The sequence below is a fragment of the Uranotaenia lowii genome, chromosome 2, assembly GCF_029784155.1.
Source record: "Uranotaenia lowii strain MFRU-FL chromosome 2, ASM2978415v1, whole genome shotgun sequence".
Classification (NCBI taxonomy): Eukaryota; Metazoa; Arthropoda; class Insecta; order Diptera; family Culicidae; genus Uranotaenia; species Uranotaenia lowii.
This window is the reverse complement of record NC_073692.1, coordinates 377,997,375-378,014,987: the sequence shown is the minus strand read 5'-3', so window position 1 is coordinate 378,014,987 and position 17,613 is coordinate 377,997,375. Positions and strand designations below refer to the sequence as shown.

The 17,613-nt window shown below is 36.4% G+C and overlaps 1 protein-coding gene across 6 annotated transcripts in view; it reads left to right on the top strand.

Moving 5' to 3' along the window:
- The window catches only part of LOC129746565 (transcription factor collier), a 141,759-nt gene that overhangs the window by 101,932 nt on the left and 22,214 nt on the right, over positions 1–17,613 (top strand). For 3 of the 6 annotated variants that reach the window (XM_055740266.1, XM_055740264.1, XM_055740263.1), the window contains exons 7-8: positions 14,840–14,921; positions 15,773–15,953. In XM_055740266.1, coding sequence (XP_055596241.1) covers positions 14,840–14,921; positions 15,773–15,953 — 263 coding nt within the window. The remainder of the gene's footprint in view (positions 1–14,839; positions 14,922–15,772; positions 15,954–17,613) is intronic. The other 3 variants (XM_055740265.1, XM_055740267.1, XM_055740269.1) reach the window with 3 other exon arrangements.

Below are 17,613 nucleotides of genomic sequence, written 5' to 3'. Positions count from 1 at the left end.
TCCTTGCAAAGAGATTTTTATTTGTAGCTACCTACCGATTGAGGGAAGGAAGGGCGATTCAAGTGTTAGGAGCCGTTAGGAAAAGTGTTGAGATTGTGAAATCCTACCGAATTGGATTTTATTGCTCAATTTGCTTATAAGTTTTATTGTCGGGTATTTACGGGGACGTTTTTTGGGATAGGAAGTTTTCAAATTTGCTTCGTAAATCGATTAGACGAAGTAGGAGACGAACTCACTTTACAACTAAAAAAGATCCGAAATTTTCTTCCTAACACTGAGCTACCCGAATAAAAATTTTAATTATTATGTTGAAGGAGCACGAAATTCATTATGTTTTGAACTTAGCCTTCATTCATCAAAAAGTAATTACGTAAAAAAACAAATACATAATGTTAAAAGTCATATAGCTGAAATCTATGAAGAAAGGGCTAAACAAAAAGCGTCTTTAAGAAATATTAAAACATATTGACCCTGAGATTTTTAATGAAAGATCAAACGAAGAACGAACAAGATCAATCGAAAAATGCACATCATAAAGATACCAATGCCCAAAAATTCAAGCAGAAAGATAGAGCAAAATAGAACAACAACTCCAAGCATTCTTTGGCGATCTGAAAAGTCTGAAAAGTCTGAAATGACTGAAAAGATTGAAAAAGTGAAAAGACTAAAAAGATTGCAAAAAAGACTGGAATATTAAAATACTGAAAAGGTTGAAAAGAATATAAACTTTTCAGTCTAAAACTGAAAATACTGAAAAGACTGAAGAGACTGCAAAGCCTAAAAAGACTGAAAAGACTGAAAAGACTGAAAAGACTGAACAGACTGAAACGACTGAAAAGACTGAAAAGACTCAATAGACTGAAAAGACTGAAAAGACTGAAAAGACTGAAAAGACTGAAAAGACTGAAAAGACTGAAAAGACTGAAAAGACTGAAAAGACTGAAAAGACTGAAAAGACTGAAAATACTGAAAAAACTGGAAAGACTGAAAAGACTGAAAAGACCGAAAAGATTGAAAAGACTAAAAATACTGAAAAGACTGGAAAGACTGGAAAGACTGAAAAGACTGAAAAGACCGAAAAGATTGAAAAGACTGAAAAGACTGAAAAGACTGAAAAGACTGGAAAGACTGAAAAGACTGAAATGACTAAAAAGACTGAAAAGACTGAAAAGACTGAAAAGACTGAAAAGACTGAACAGACTGAAAAGGCTGTAAATTCTGAAAAGGTTGAAAAGACTGAAAAGGCTGTTAGGACTTAAAAGACTGAAAAAACTGAAAGGCTTTAATGACTAAAAAGACTGAAGAAACTGAATAAAGAATGAAAACACTTCAAAGACTGAAAACACTAAAAAGACTGAAAAGTCAGGAAACACTGAAAAGAACGAAAAGGCTGTAAATACCGAATAGATTGAAAAGGCTGGAAAGACTGTATAGACTGAAAAGACTGAAATGACTGAAAAGACTGCAAGGCTGAAAAGACTGAGAAAGACTGAAATGACTGAAAAGAGTTAATAGATTCAAAAGACTGAAAAGAATGAAATTACTGAAAAGACTGAAAAGACTGAAAAGACTGAAAAGACTGAAAAGACTGAAAAGACTGAAAAGACTGAAAAGACTGAAAAGACTGAAAAGACTGAAATGACTAAAAGTCTGAAAAGACTGAAAAGACTGAAAAGACTGAAAAGACTGAAAAGGATGAAAAGACTGAACAGACTGAAAAGACTGAAAATACTGAAAAGACTTAAAAGACTGCAAGGCTGAAAAAACTGAAAAGAGTTAAAAGACTGAATAGACTTAAAAGACCGAAAAGATTGAAAAGACTGAAAAGACCGAAAAGGCTGAAAAGACTGAAGAGACTGAAAAAACTGAAAAGGCTGAAAAGACAGAAAAGACTGAAAATACTGAAAAGACTGAAAAGACTGAAAAGACTGAAAATGTCATTTTTGACTTTTTTGTCATTTTTGTCTTTTTTTTCATTTTTGTCATTTTTGTAATTTTTGTCATTTTTTTTTTCATATTTGTCATTTTTGTCAATTTTGTTATTTTGGTCATTTTTGTCATTGTTTGAAAAAAAATGCCAAAAATGACCAAAATGACAAAAATGACAAAAATTACAAAAATGACAAAAATGACAAAAATGACAAAAATGACAAAAATGACAAAAATGACAAAAATGACAAAAATTACAAAAATGATAAAAATGACAACAATGACAAAAATGACAATAATAACAAAAGTGACAAAAATGACAAAAATGACAAAAATGCCAAAAATGACAAAAAAGACAAAAATAACAAAAAAAAAACAAAAATGATAAAAATGACAAAACTGACAAAAATGATAAAAATGACAAAAATGACAAAAATGACAAAAATGACAAAAATGACAAAAATGACAAAAATGACAAAAATGACAAAAATGTCATTTTGTCATTTTTGTCATTTTTGTCATTTTTGTCATTTTTGTCATTTTTGTCATTTTTGTCATTTTTGTCATTTTTGTCATTTTTGTCATTTTTGTCATTTTTGTCATTTTTGTCATTTTTGTCATTTTTGTCATTTTTGTCATTTTTGTCATTTTTGTCATTTTTGTCATTTTTGTCATTTTTGTCATTTTTGTCATTTTTGTCATTTTTGTCATTTTTGTCATTTTTGTCATTTTTGTCATTTTTGTCATTTTTGTCATTTTTGTCATTTTTGTCATTTTAGTCATTTTAGTCATTTTTGTCATTTTTGTCATTTTTGTCATTTTTGTCATTTTTGTCATTTTTGTCATTTTTGTCATTTTTGTCATTTTTGTCATTTTTGTCATTTTTGTCATTTTTGTCATTTTTGTCATTTTTGTCATTTTTGTCATTTTTGTCATTTTTGTCATTTTTGTCATTTTTGTCATTTTTGTCATTTTTGTCATTTTTGTCATTTTTGTCATTTTTGTCATTTTTGTCATTTTTGTCATTTTTGTCATTTTTGTCATTTTTGTCATTTTTGTCATTATTTAACAATTTTTAGTTTTTAGCTTCCAATGGTATTGATATGAAACCGTGAAGGTATTTTTTTTTTCAAAATCAAGTGTTCAAATAGTTGTTGTGAAATATTTTTAGAGAATTTGATAATGAACTTTGTGAAGATTGTGTGAAGAAAATGCTTTAACGTTCTTTAAAAAAACTAAATCTGTGTTCTCTTATTTTCTCGCAAAATCTGTTTGAATTTAAAATGTTACTAGAGTATTAATCGGGATTTTGAAACTGTGTCAACAATAGGTATCAGATTTCAACCGAAAACAAACATTTCATTCAGCTTCGAAGGCTCGCTTCAATCCTTTTTTAACACCAGCTGGAATCGGAAAATTGGAGAGTTCCCGAATTTCCATTCGTTCCGTTTCATCAATCGGGCGGAGGAAGTTCAATTTAATTTGGGTTTGCTGGTCAGCGCTCCGTGAAAATAAAAAAGTAGGTAAAAAAATAAAACGCAAACACATTTCACTGATCACGGTGTCCAAAGCCTAAAGAATTTGCGTTTCGTTTTCCTTCAAGAAGAGGGATCAATTGGAGGGGCACTCAAACCGGTTACAGCCTACAGACTAGTGGAAAGCCATTCGAAGAAACCCTACCCCGCTCTCGGAATATTGATTTCTCGATATCAAAAAGCATTCTTTAACACTTTTCCCCAAAATCTTGAGCGTTTCGAGGAAAAAAAATTGGTTGGGGGTTCCAGAACCCTTAAAAGAAGAAAAAAAAACTCCGATGGAAAAAGGTCAAGTCTTAAAGCAATAAAATAGCAAAACAAAGAGTTTGTCCTCGATTTCCCCATCCATCCGGTTCAGACTTTCCCGTGCTTTCCCCACTGGTCGATTTCCTACTTTCGAGAGGATTCTGCGTAGCTCTCAAGAAAACCAATATCGAAAACATTTTGTTAAATGGTGAGGAAAACACACTTTTATTTGTTTTCGTTTTTTGGCCTCACAGTTTTCTTTTGCTTCTAGTAGAAGAATGTTAGTGTATGCGTACAGATACAACTGAGCTGTTCAAGCTAGCACGTGGTTTGCTTCTTGGTGGCGAGTAGCCAGTCAGAGATAGTAGAATCGGGTTGACAGCCGTTTCCGGTACAATGTTTTTCTCGGTCACGTTACATCGCGTCGATCTCCGAAAAAAAAGGATGTCACGTTGTGCGTAAAGGCTAATTTAGGCAAGAGATAAATCTTCTCCCGAAAGTTTTCACATTTGGTTCCTCCGGTTTCTCGGACATCTTGTGGCACCTTCCCTAGTAGCTTCGGGGTAATAACCATTTCCACTGGTGATGATTACGACTCTTTTCCAAATGTGACAACCCTATGGCTGAAGTACGTTCGGAAGAAGAAGCCACGTAAACCGCAGCATCCTTGGAAGGAAGAAATATGTTTCGTCTAGACCTGTGGTGAACGCATTGCCGGGCAGCAACTGAAGCAATTTCCCCTTATTGGTTGGTTTCTGACTGGTGGTGGCTTTAAGTTTTCCTTCCTTCCTTCCTTCCGGATGTTGGCATTTTCCGGCTGCCATCCCGAGAAGCGAAAGACGTAAATAATAACCTTAGACTTAACTTTATCTTCGAAGCCACAAGTCAAAACAACAAGACAACGACTGAGGAAAATTAAATAAAATTAAATTTATTTCATCGGCTTACTTCTTGTGCCTTTCGAGCAGCTTTCGATTGTCGATTGAAGCTGGGGGACACTCTGATGGTCTTACTTTCAAACGATATATTCTGCTTTGAGACTATCTATGTAGATAATAGATCGATTTTGAAGACAAAAATTGAAAGGCGTTTTATTTTAGTTTTAACTTTCTTCAGTAGAGATTGAGAACTAAAATAATTCCCTGGAACAAATTTATCACTTCATCACCCCTCGAAAGGAACAGCCCAATTGTTTTTACACTTTTTCAAGGAAGGAGAGGTTCTTGAGATGCTACTTGGATCCAAAAAAGAAAATTAAACGAGGAAATTCAACCATTTGTTTCCTCTTATTACTGATTGGAATGTTATTGTACGTCCAAATTTTCTGAAATTATCCAAAAGAACACTATTATTCTTACTATTGACTTCATTCATGTAACTTCTGTATTAAAACTTAAAAAATACACTGTAATCGAAACTAGATGAAAAATCATTTTTTCACAATTCACAAAATTCCAGCTCCACCCGTACTAAAATCAAATCAATCATGATTTTTTTTTTGAAGCAAGCAAAAATGACATTTATGCATTGCTTTATGTTTCGAATACCAAGCAAGCCTCACTAAGAGCAAGTTCACTGGTGTTGGGAAAAAGTGGTAGAAATTTTGACATTTTGAAAATTTTACCATGCAAATGTTTTCAAGATCTTGTGGAGTTGTATTTTTTTACAACACTGTTTCTATTTCAGCCGTATATGATAGAAAAATTGCTATTTTTGCATCACAGCATGCGAAAATACAACACGTGTTGTAAAAAAACTAGGAGTCCACAGATCTTGAAAATGTTTTTGCTTGGGAAAATTTTCAAAATGTGCGTAAGTGTCAAAATTTCTACCACTTTTTCCCAACACCAGTGAACTTGCTCTAATAAAATAAAATAAAAAATATGTTTCGAGAACTAATTCTCAATTCGATTCCTGTTATCGACATTAGAAATAACATGATTTCATCTCCAGTTTAATAGATCCTTGCTACTTACTTCAAATCAGTATTATTGTAGTTAAAAACGAACAAAAATAGAACCCTCAAAGAGGAAGCACTCTTGCTATCCCTCCAATAAAGGGGATCAATGAAATGACGACCATCCTCACACGTAGACAAATGAACGTTTTGCCAAACGACAACATTGGCCAAATATTATTGCCATCAAAAGTGAAAGAAGCTAAAAAGCCAAAGTGTGTATGTGTGCGTGAATGATTGTTTTCGTGCGTATTGGAAAAGTTTTTGTTATGGATTGTTTTTTTTTTGTGGTTCTCTGAGAAAAGGGGGTTGAAAAGATTTTTGTGTCCGATTCTTTGAGAAATGAACCCTTCAAATATCTATAGAAAAAGTTAGAGCATTTTTTTGTGGAAAATATTGCCAAAAGAAAAAGTCGTTTCTTCATATATGCAGTCTGAAGGAAAAAAAAATTTAAAAACAATATTAAAGAAAACTTAAAAAGAAACTAAAATTCAAAAAAAAATAATTTAAACAAAAAAAAAACAAAACACAAATTTAAAAAAAATAAAATAAATGTGTTTGTTTCCAAAAAATTGTAGTAGGTATGAAGTTTTCTACAATGGCGCAGTTGAGCCTTTGTTTATAAAAACTAATTTTAAAGGCCACAGACCCCTGCACCAAGGTGTAATTTAGCTTTGGGTGTAGCACACGCTAGTATTTATTTTACCACATTAGGTTCAAAAGTAACCAAATTTGACCATTTTCTGCGTTATGTTTTTTTCTGACTTCTCTTTGAGATTCCATAAAATGCCTTTTCGGGGAGAAGTTGAAATATGGTTATTTTGTAACCATAATGAAGAACAGAAGTTAGGAAATGGTTATTTTTAAACCATATTTTGCAAGGCAGTTATTTGCAATCTGATTTTTTTAAACAATCGACATACTTTAGAAAAATATGGTTTTACGTATCTGTATTTTTTTAATTTCTTGTATGTATTTTATAATGAAACAAAATAAAAAATATTTAGTAACCAACCTTCTTAATCCTTGGAAGGATTATCACCTTTGCCATAAATGGGATTTTTTTGTTTTTTTAAGTCATCTTTTTCTCTATTTTTTGTTTTGTTTAAGTCCTCTATTTCTTGATACTTGAAATTTTTCGGGCAGCGAGATTACGGCCCTCGAACCCAGATGATTACAGAATGGTTAAGTGAGTTCCTCAAATGGTGTGGCGACCCAACAAACAATTTTTGCTGAAAAAGGGCTAAAAAATACCGTGGTTGACTGAAAGAAGACCACCAAAATTCTTCAAAAAGCGTGCTTTTAGCTTTTATACGGAGAAAAAAGCATAGTTTCTTCAACAATATTCCGCTTACATTCAACTATAACAGAGGTCGGTGAACCGGGGTAAATTACTCCAAATGTGGTAAAAGGGAAATTCTTAGGGGTAACAGTGAATATTTTGTGAGTGAAAAGTGTATATTTTCATTTTGACAATTTTATGAATTTGTTGGTTTTATTATTTAATTTAATTATTATTTATTATTTAATTAAGCGGCTTATGCAGAAGTGAATATTTCCCCCTGGGGATACGTTTTTTGCTCTTCCTCATGGGGTAATATCAAATTAAATAAAAATGTTTTGGGGTAATGATTCAAAAAGTTCCCCGACCCCTGAACTATATTGATGTATGATTGATTTTATGCATTCTACTATAAATATAATAGATTCAATTATAATCGTATGATTGATATTGTGCATTCATCAATGAATATAGTAAATTCAACTTTTCAGGTAAAGTTCATTTCACTGTAAATAAAATAAATTCAATTAGAATTCTATGATTGATTTTTTTGTTCAACTAAAATACATATAGTAAATTCTACTTATGTCTACTTAGGAAGTTATCATATCTCAAGAGCTGGTTTTGGGTCATTTTTTTTATGAAGTCTTCGTTCATTTTTCTTAATTACATTTAAATTGCATTTATTCAGAATAACTTTTCACTTTTTTCACTTATTAATTTTCACGTTTTCTTCTACTTCGGCTTCAGCTGTGACTCTCAAGAAGAGACCGCCGTCAGCATCGAGCTTTGATGATGGTGATGATCCCTTGGGAGTTTGATAAAGGTGCCCTCCAAACCGGAAGTCGGGTTGAACAAAGTTTTCTGTACACGAAGGATTATGTTGTTATAAATAAATTAAATACAGTTGAATCTATTATATTTATAGTTGATTGCGTTATGTCAAACAGCAGTTTTTAGTTGAATCTATTATATTTAAAGTTGAAAATATCAACTACACTTCGATGATTGGTATAACTAGCTGAAATAATTGGAACAACAGTCGTCTTTTTGCTCCGTGTAATCATATAGATTTGGAGAAATTATCCAGCTAGAATGTCACCAAACGTCAATTGACAGCACGGCCGAAAAAAAAACAAAAATAAAATGACCAATGTCTGCCCAATGTTTGGCATAAATTTTTTGCCTTTTCATGTTGTTTTTTTTTATTGTTTTTAACCTGTTCCGAACTTTAATCCTCCGGCTTACCGGCTTTCATTCTAAAACGACAAAAACGCTACTCAGCACAAAGGAAATATATAGTGTAGGAATGCTCTTTTCTCATGTTTTCAAAACAAACATGAAATCCTCCCAGTAGACCATTTCTACTTTTGACACTATTTAATTTCTAAGATAGCAGCAATTGTTTAACAAATGCTGAAAAAATAATACGTAAACTACGCTTCAACTTCTCCCATTAGCTGCACTAAAACTTCTTTAAACGTGCTTTAATCAGCCAGCAAGCTGTTCAGCAAATTGCCGTTCTTAAGCAGCCAAAATGTTTATTGGGAAAGCGGAGTGGCTGGTTTCTCCGATTTTTTTAGAATAGTTCCAAATCCGAGTAGCAAGTAGTGGCTGGAAAAGAACAGATTATGAAAACTGTTGCCCAGATTGTTTGAGAATTGTTCCGACTCTGGTGAAGAATACAGAGTGGAAGAAAAGTGCAGGTTTTCAAGATGATTGCTTAGATCGTTTTAAAAATTGATTCCATGCCGATAAACAAAACGGAGATTCTGGGAAAGTGTAATTTTATTTTTTTTTCCAATAACAACGTGACAATATGAGTATTATTTTAGAAAAAAAAAACACTCTGTCGTTTAAAGGGTTAACATCTCGTGACTCCTAAGGGTGCCCCTTTCTGGGGGTGCCGATGCGTGAACATTTTTCCCATTTTCTGTTTCCAAACCGAACGGGTCGCACTAAAAATCGAACCACATCGCCAGAGTATCAAAAGACGAACGAACGGAAGAAAATGGAGATAAAAGAAAAGAAAATCATCCCTCTTTCGCTTTCAACGGTCAATGAGATGTGACGGACGGCGGCGATGACTGTTGCTGTGTGTGCGGGGGATAATGATGCTACCCCGCTTTTTTTTAAGCCGGGATTTTTCCTCCGGAAGATCATCCGATGGGGAGAAATTTCACTGACGATACTGACACCACCGGCAGGCCAAGGGTAGATTTGGTCCCGCGTTCGTGATTCCAAATGATGGCGGCGGCCGGTTCCGGGTTTCGGATTTGGATTTAGAACGCAGGGAGGCCGTTCCTTCACTTCGAGCATAAGAAGGGGGAGGTTGGCTTTGGGATTCGATGCCATGCTTGTGGGACTTGTGTTGTTGTTGTCGATTTTTTGCCTTGTGGTGGTGTGAACTAAAGAACATTCGCACACGATTACACGCAGGATAAACAAAGCCTTTCTTCTTCTTAGGGTAGTATTTCTGCCACCGAGGAAGCGGAAAACCGTAGGTTAAGGATTTCCCTCCCTTCTTTCCGTTTGCGTTTCCGGAAGATGGTGTTGTTTTGCTGCTTTCGGCAAACTTTATCTCGTCAGGCTTTTCCAGGTGTTTTTCCGGCTGCTGTTTTAACGCTTTCGAAGGTGTCATCGTCATCAACGTCATTGGCACCTTTCAGCATCTCCGGCAATCGAGACGAGACGACCCACGTTTACGGGGCAGCTGAGGGGCGCTGACTTTATCTGTCATGGCGCATTTATTTAAGACAACGTGATTAAGAGAACTTTTATCGTGATTCCGCGAGTTTTATTTCGGTTTGCCTTCGTTTCCTCCTGCCGTAAGTAGGTAGTTTGTTTTTATGAGACACTTGCCGAGCCTGTTTGGCGGTTTAGATCGGGGTGGTGGGCTGAAAAACGGTTTGTAGAAATTAGAAGACGCGCGTTAGCTGTTCGCTACAAAGTGTTTGATTCTCTAATAGAATAACAGCTGTCTCGTTAGCGAATGCTGAGGCTGAGGGGTTTTAATGAAGAGTTCAAATTTTGAACAACAACTTTAATCGGATGAAAACTTATTCGAAACTTTAATAATTGAATTTAGGTTTTGAGGGCTCTTCTGTAAGCAATTTAAAATCAATCAGATGAACTGCACAATAAATTGCATACATATAGGCGTTTTCCCGTGTTATTCAGAAATCAACAGTAAAATCACCTGAGTGATAAATGCAGCTAACCCTGTTGATTTTTAACAGCTTTCGTTTAATTTTTGAACTCTCAAAGTTCAAATAACCAAAAAGGCAAATAAACATGCTAACACCCGAGCCGAATACGCAACTTTTGCCCTCTAGCGTGCTGGAATTTTTCTTCGTTCTCAAGCTTCGTTTACAGGCACAAACTTCGACTGTAATAGGACGCCCTTATTTGTTAGCATATTAGCGGTGTTTACACTTCTCCGGAAAAGCGGAAGATACTTTGTCATGTTGCTTCTTGAGGTTGTAAAACATGTCATGTAAGTTTGGGTGTGAGAATCGACACCGGGCAAATGCAGATGTTTTTTCTTGAGAAGCCTTCATCGTCTTCTCCTTAGGGTTGTAAGGTCATCAGTTGTTAGAGGAAGGAAACACGCCTCAACCGGTAACTTCCAGGAACGATCTATCTATAGTTTTATTCCTCCAGAAGGAGTTCTCGGGACATTGGAATAAATCTTCGCCGGCCAAACGCGAAAAACCAACGTGACAAATTTCCCTTCCGCCGTAGCAAAGTAAGTGCGGTTTCCACTTCCGAATGGATAGGAGTCACTTCTGGACCGGATCATTATTTAAATTTATCCCATTGTTCCCGAGCAATAATAAGCAAAAACTTTCGACATAATCAGAAATTGTTGTTAAAGGGCGCTCGACGTCGAAGTCAATCTCCGCTGGTGAAAACTAAACAACGAAACAACAGAAAAAAGGGAGAACATTAGCGTCCCTTTTTGCTCGGCAATGATCTCGAATAACTGTGATATATTTGATACTCTATATCTTTTTTCCCTACACGCATCGTACATTAGCCAGTGGCAGTTAAAAAAACATGACCTGTTCTGGAGACCCTCTTTTATTACAGTGGCAGAGAAAAAAAAACAAACGAATAGTCGAGCCTCCTGTTGTTCTGAACCCATCCTAAACGACCTGCATACAATGAAAACTAACGGGGACCGGAAAAAAATAAAGCAGCTGAGAGACGAGAGAATGAAAGGAGTCCTTCAATTACCGGTTCCCCTGAATTTCAGGGAAAATCTCCGGGAAAACTCCAGCATCGGCCGAAACGTCATGATTCCTGACTCTGGCTAAACAGTGAAGCGCCGTCAAAACCGGTGGGCTCATACGAAGGCAACGACAACGACGACGAGTGACATGAAATAAATATGTTAATTTTGTTCAAAATAACAACAACATACGGCGTGAAGACCCAGGAATCCTGCCTGGACCAAGTTTTTTAAACCGAAAACGCAGGACCGGGACTGAAGTTATTTATTGGCACGATTAGTTTCACGTGGCGACGAGAGTCAGCTTATTTATTGCCCTCTTGAAATGTCACCGTGTTTATTTATTTTCCAGCAGAAGTACCGACACTTCGTCGTACAATTAAAATATTTGGATTAACACTCATTGAGAAGACCTGGTTCCCGAAGAAAGTGACAACATTTTATCGAATTTTTTAATTAGAACGGAACGATAGAAAATTTAAATATTACTTATTGTTCTACTAGTGATTTATAAAAACTTCCAACGGTAAAAATATTATCAATTCGAACGCAAATTAAATCCTTCAACAATAACTCCTTCAGGTATGCAATAAATATATGAACTCGGAGTCTGAATCTGAATTCTGAATCTGAATTCTGAATCTGAAATCTGAATCTGAATTCTGAATCTGAATTCTGAATCTGAATTCTAAGATAAGTTAACCACCGTTAATTAATTTTGTAAATTTATTTTTCGGCATATCGGTGAAAAGTAGTTATGAAATTGATAAAGATGGATAGAGAAGTGAGAAGAAAATTTACAGATGTTGAGATGGTTTTATTAAAATTTCAATTAAGACTAACATTTCACTTGAAGACTGCAACTCGATTGGACTTAAAACAAAAAAGTTATGGCTGTTCAAAGATTGTATTTTGGTTACAAATTGTCCTGTAAAACGCAATGAGTAAAAAGTACTCATTGTGTGTTAAACGACAATTTGCCACAAAAATACATTCTTGGAACAGCCATAACTTTTTTGTTTTAAGTCCAATCGAGTTGCAGTCTTCAAGTAAAATGTTAGTCTTAATTGAAATTTTAATAAAACCTTTATAATCAAGCAATCGATTCGTAAAGACAAAAATGAATGATGAAAAACCAGTTTTTTATGATAATTCAGAACACTATGTCTCAGAATCCCTTTCACACTTGAGATTCAGTGCAACCCCTTCCTGTTGTCCGATTCGGCTCAAATTCGGCATATGGCCTTCTGATGACTCTTTTAAACCATCAAAGTCTTTTTTTGCAAGTATTTTGATTTTAAAGTAGGTATTTATTAAGACAAATTTGATAAATTAAATAAAAAATATCCTAAATTGTGATTTTTGTTAAGCATTAAATCGTGAATAGCTGTTCACACAATTATACAAACCACATGTTTTGTTCAGCAAAGTTTAAGTGCACAAAAATCCGCATCTTCTGATGGCATTGGTATCAAAAATATTCTACGCTTGGTCTACTTTTTGGTCAGTTGAATTCAAAATTTTTGGACCAAAAAAAAATTTTGTTTTGAAAATAGCTTGCTAGTTTTACATTTTGATACAAATTTGGTTCATTTTGTATTTTTTACGTGTAGTTTTTAACTCAAACAAAATTAAAAAAATATAAAATATATAAATTTTATGGAAATTTTTGGACCCAGAATTTATTTAAAATCAAATATTTTGAAAGTGGACTTTTTTTAAAGATCGCGCTTGCGGAACCTCTAAACATGATTTTTTTTAGTCGGCCCCATACAAAAGTTTGTTCTGCACATCCTAATCTACCATTTGGAGGGTGAGCCCCCAGATTCCCAGAAGTTATGCAATTTTGGGACACCCTAGTACAGATGCATAATTGTTCCGTCTCGAGTTGCAAAATTGTTCAAAAAAAAAACCTATGAACCTAATCCAACCGCAATCCTTCGCGCGACAGATGAGCCTTTCGAAAACCGCGACAGAAAGATAATCGCCCTCTCGAAATCCTCAATAGACAGGAGCACATATGGCTCATCTGCTACCGGAAATCCGATACCTGGCGCTAGCGCACTGAGCCGAATTAGCATCAACCAGCAGCCTCGATGCGCCGCCGCGCGTACAAGTGCTAAACTAATTATTTTCCCTATTCATAACAAATATCTATAATCATTAGCCCTCACAGCGGGTGGTGGTTTCCGAGGACGAACGAACAGTAACGAGCACTCTGCAACCACTAAAGTACCATTGAGTAAACACTCCTTCAGCCAAGAGAGCCAACAAACAGCATCAACCCGGCCGAGGACATCGGATCCTACTCCTCCTCAAACGAAACGGGCTAGCTGGTTGCAAAACGGAATTTGTTTACTCTTCGGGTGCAACCCCTCCGCAACGGGACTTGTGCAACCCCGAAACTTCGAACTCCGATCGGTGCTGGTAGTTTGTTGCATATGCGGTTAGGATTCAGTTTCACTTTCCCGGTTCTTTCGAAGGAGAGCAAAAAAAAAGAACCCCGAAGGGCTGACGCAAAATCCAACAGATGTTAGCCTCCGGCCAAATCACATATTAAATAGACAACACTCGGCGGGTAACCGGCAGCAGCTTCCCGATTGAAGGCGGGCGCGCGACCCGGACCGGACCCGATCGGAAGAAAAGCGACCAGAAGTTATTAATAAATAAAAACAGTATAGAAATAATAAAATATTTACAAAGGAACCGTAATTGAGTTGATACGTATAACAGGTTGGCAAACTGGTGCATTTTTCCGAGGCACAAAGGACGCACCCTGCCGATCGTTAGGAGGGTTCAAGAGAAGGCGGAAGTATCACTATCGATGGAGGGTTTTTTTACAAAACGAAAAGCTATCAATCATTAGCACCAACCAGGATTTTTCGAAGTTTGGTTGCTAGGGGTTGCTCCTAAAAAGTGGGTTTTCTGTTTACGTTCGGCACTGTAATCAGGTGCCACTTGTCCCTTGAATGATGACTGTCGGGTGGCTGAAGTGGAAAAATCTGTTACGATTTTCACGGCTCCGTTCACTCGGTTTTGATGGAGTGGTTCTTTTCAGGCAGCAAATGTTAATTTGTGATCATATTAGACAAAAATCAGCAATACACATTCACTTTTCGTTTCCCGGTAGCAACAAACTTTTAAACGTGCGCGCGTGTTTACTTTCAACTCGGAACGACCGAGCAGCCAACGACAATAAAAACCGCATTGTTTTGTTTACCATCTAATTGTCAAACCGGAATCCCAGTGGGTGCAATACCGTGCGCTTTAACGAAGTATCCACTGTACTCTTTGATCTCGCGTTCGGACCCCTTTCACCAAACTGCTGGGCTGGGTAACGACGATAAACTACACACTAAAGCAGTTGTAAAAGAGTCCAAATGGAACCAAACGCAGAAAGACTCGGAACAACCGCGGAGGCGCCCCCATTCGGATACAAATCTGAGCGATGCGATGACATTTTTTACAATACCCCCGAGAGGACATCGCGTCGCTCGCTTCTTTCTTGAGTGTGTGATTACCGTGTGCTCAGTTAGCTCGTAAAGTTTAATCGTCGAGATTTTTTTTCCTTACTTTACTTCCATATACCTTTAACTTCGTCTACGTTGGTTTGTTTACATTTCTCATCTCTTCCCTTGTTTGCTGTCTCGTTTCAGATTTTTCCTTAAATTTTTCCTCAAGTGCAACCAGAACTGCTTAAAGAATGCCGGCAATCCCCGCGATATGCGACGGTTTCAAGTGAGTATTAATCGCCATGTTTACCCCGTCCCCCGTTCAGCAGCAGTTGAACATTCTTTAGCCTTGGACAGCGAACCGGTTTAAGGGAAGGGTGCCCAATCCGAGGCAAATTGCCGTCGCTTAGTGGATGGTAATTTGTAAAATTGTTCACTCACTCCCTTTATCTTCTGGTCGCGTCCATCTTTGGTTGGCAGGCGGTTAACTCGAGAGAAGGTGACGAAGGAGCGACGAAAACGTAAGACAAGGGACATAAATTAAAACCACTCAAAGAGGAAAGCTGGAAAATGCACGGGTAAGCTGTTTTTATGTGGAAAATCCAATAAATTTGGCTCATCCAAGGAAAAGCTCGAAATAGAACAAAGTAACCCGTCCGCAGTTTGTCAGTACCTACTAAATCGAGACTCGATGGCGAAGCGGCGAAAAAATGTAGAAACGTCACCGCCTACTTCACACTCGTTGCGGAGTCTTTTTAAAACCAGCTAATAACGATGGCAATAAATTCCTCCATCTTGCACGATCTACAAATTTTCTTGCTTCGTGTCCTACCTTCGCTCGTTTGCCACACCGTCGTCGTGTCGTTGGTTTTACATGTCGACCATAAATTAAAAGCTTGTTTCTCCTACTCCTCCGCCATGGTCGACCAAGGTGTAGGTAAGAGAGAGCGAGTTTGTGGTTTTTAAACGTTCTCCATCTTTGATACCACCTTCGTTACCCTTCTCTCGCGTTCGCTCGCCTCGCAGCAGCTGCTCTTCTTTACCGCCTCATCGATTCAATTAATTATATTTCTTATTCTTTGTCTTCACGTTCCTTTTTCCGGCACCTTCCCTCCTTCCTTCCTTCCCCATATATTGCAGGTAGTGATAGCGACCCAGGTCGCCGTGGACGGACCGCTGCTGGCCATCTCCGACAACATGTTCGTGCACAACAACAGCAAGCACGGGCGGCGGGCGAAACGGCTCGATCCGGAAGGTACGGCCAGTTCCCCGTTGGCAATTTCGGGCCATGGCCTGGCCCCGGACAGTACGTACGACGGTCGGTTTCAAAATTCAAATTTATTTTTTTCCTTAATTTACCTATAGTTTTTCTCTAGTGTTTTGTCGAATTGGTTCGGGCTTGTCCGTTGGTTTTCCTTTTAAAATATTTCCACAAAACCAAAAAAAATAACATAAAACCAATAGACAAGCCCTCAAGAAGCCAAGTTGAGTAGAATTAATCGTGTGTGCAGTTTTGTTTTATTTTCCCAATTGGTATTAACTATTCAGTTCGATTGGCCCACAAACGAAGACCGATCCTCGAACGGAGAAACGCCATACCTTTTTCTCTTCAACAACTTCCTCCTTCAACCACAAAGTTTTCAATAGAACAGCAAAAAAAAAAAGCTTACAAACGCTTTCTCCGTTTCTGGAATCCGGACTAGCGCAAAACTCCGATGTGTGTTTGCGAATGCCAGCAGGTTATCGTCGTTCGTACTTAGAGTAGGGACTAGTAGATATTCCCAGCAGACACAAGGAATTGAACACACCATCGAACTTCCGCCCACCCACCAAAGCCATAAACCAAACACCAAAACCAACTGATGTGGTAGAAAAGTTCCTTCTAACATGATTCTCGGAACTGCTCATTAGGAACCGATCAAATGGTACCTGATACACCTACTTTCTTTATGAAGTAGATGGGAATGCATTTCATTCCTTCGAAGAAAGGCGATAAATCAAAAATGCAATTTTCCGCACTTGATTGCCTTTTTAGCCGGTTGAAACTATCGGAGCGAGTCAAAATTTATTCGTTCTTTATGAAGAATCATGCAATGCAAAAAGGGTAAATTTGGAATCGAATTCACAAATCACTTATTATTATGCCGTCCATTAGAATAAGGTGGTAATCTTTCTTCATGGTCCAAGCTTAACAACCTGTAAATTTTGCCAATCATCTCATTTCTGTCAATAAAGTTTAAATTTGCCAGTTAATTGCTTCGAGTTTTTAAGTTCGGCAATTGTCAGTACCGTTAAACTTTTTAATTTTGACAATTTAGTTCAATTTTTCAACGATTTCCCAATTTTTTCTATTTTATCAATTTTGTCTATTTTTCTCAATTCCGTCGTATCGTCATGACGTTTTATTCAATTGGAAGTTTTGCCATTTCGTCAAATAGTTCTTTTTTTATCAATATCGTTTATTTTGCCAGTTTCGTCACATTTGTCTATTTTATCACTTGGTCACATTTGTCAATATTTTCACTACATTTTTTATACATAGAGACAAAAATCTCAATTTTATGAATTTTGTCAATTTTCATTTTTTTTAAGCTAATAAATTTTGTCTCAATTTTATCAATACTATTGATTTTGTCAATTTTATCTATTCTGTTAAATCTCCCAATTTTTCAATTGTATTTATATATTTTTGGTATATTTTGTAGATTTTGTCAATTTTTTCCCTAATATTTATGTGGTATTTTCTATCCATTTTATCTATTTTGTCAATTTTGTCCATTTCTTTAATCATTTCAATTTAATCACTCTTGCAACAATAAGGTGTGTCGAATTGCAACCTTCCTCGAATTTCAACAACCTTGTTGTCTAAAATGTTTCCTTTTTGGTCGAAACGAACGACCGAATTTTTGCAGATTTTTTAAATGAGATTTGGGTACCCGGGTTTGGATTTTAAATTTTGGATGTTAAAACGAAAAAAA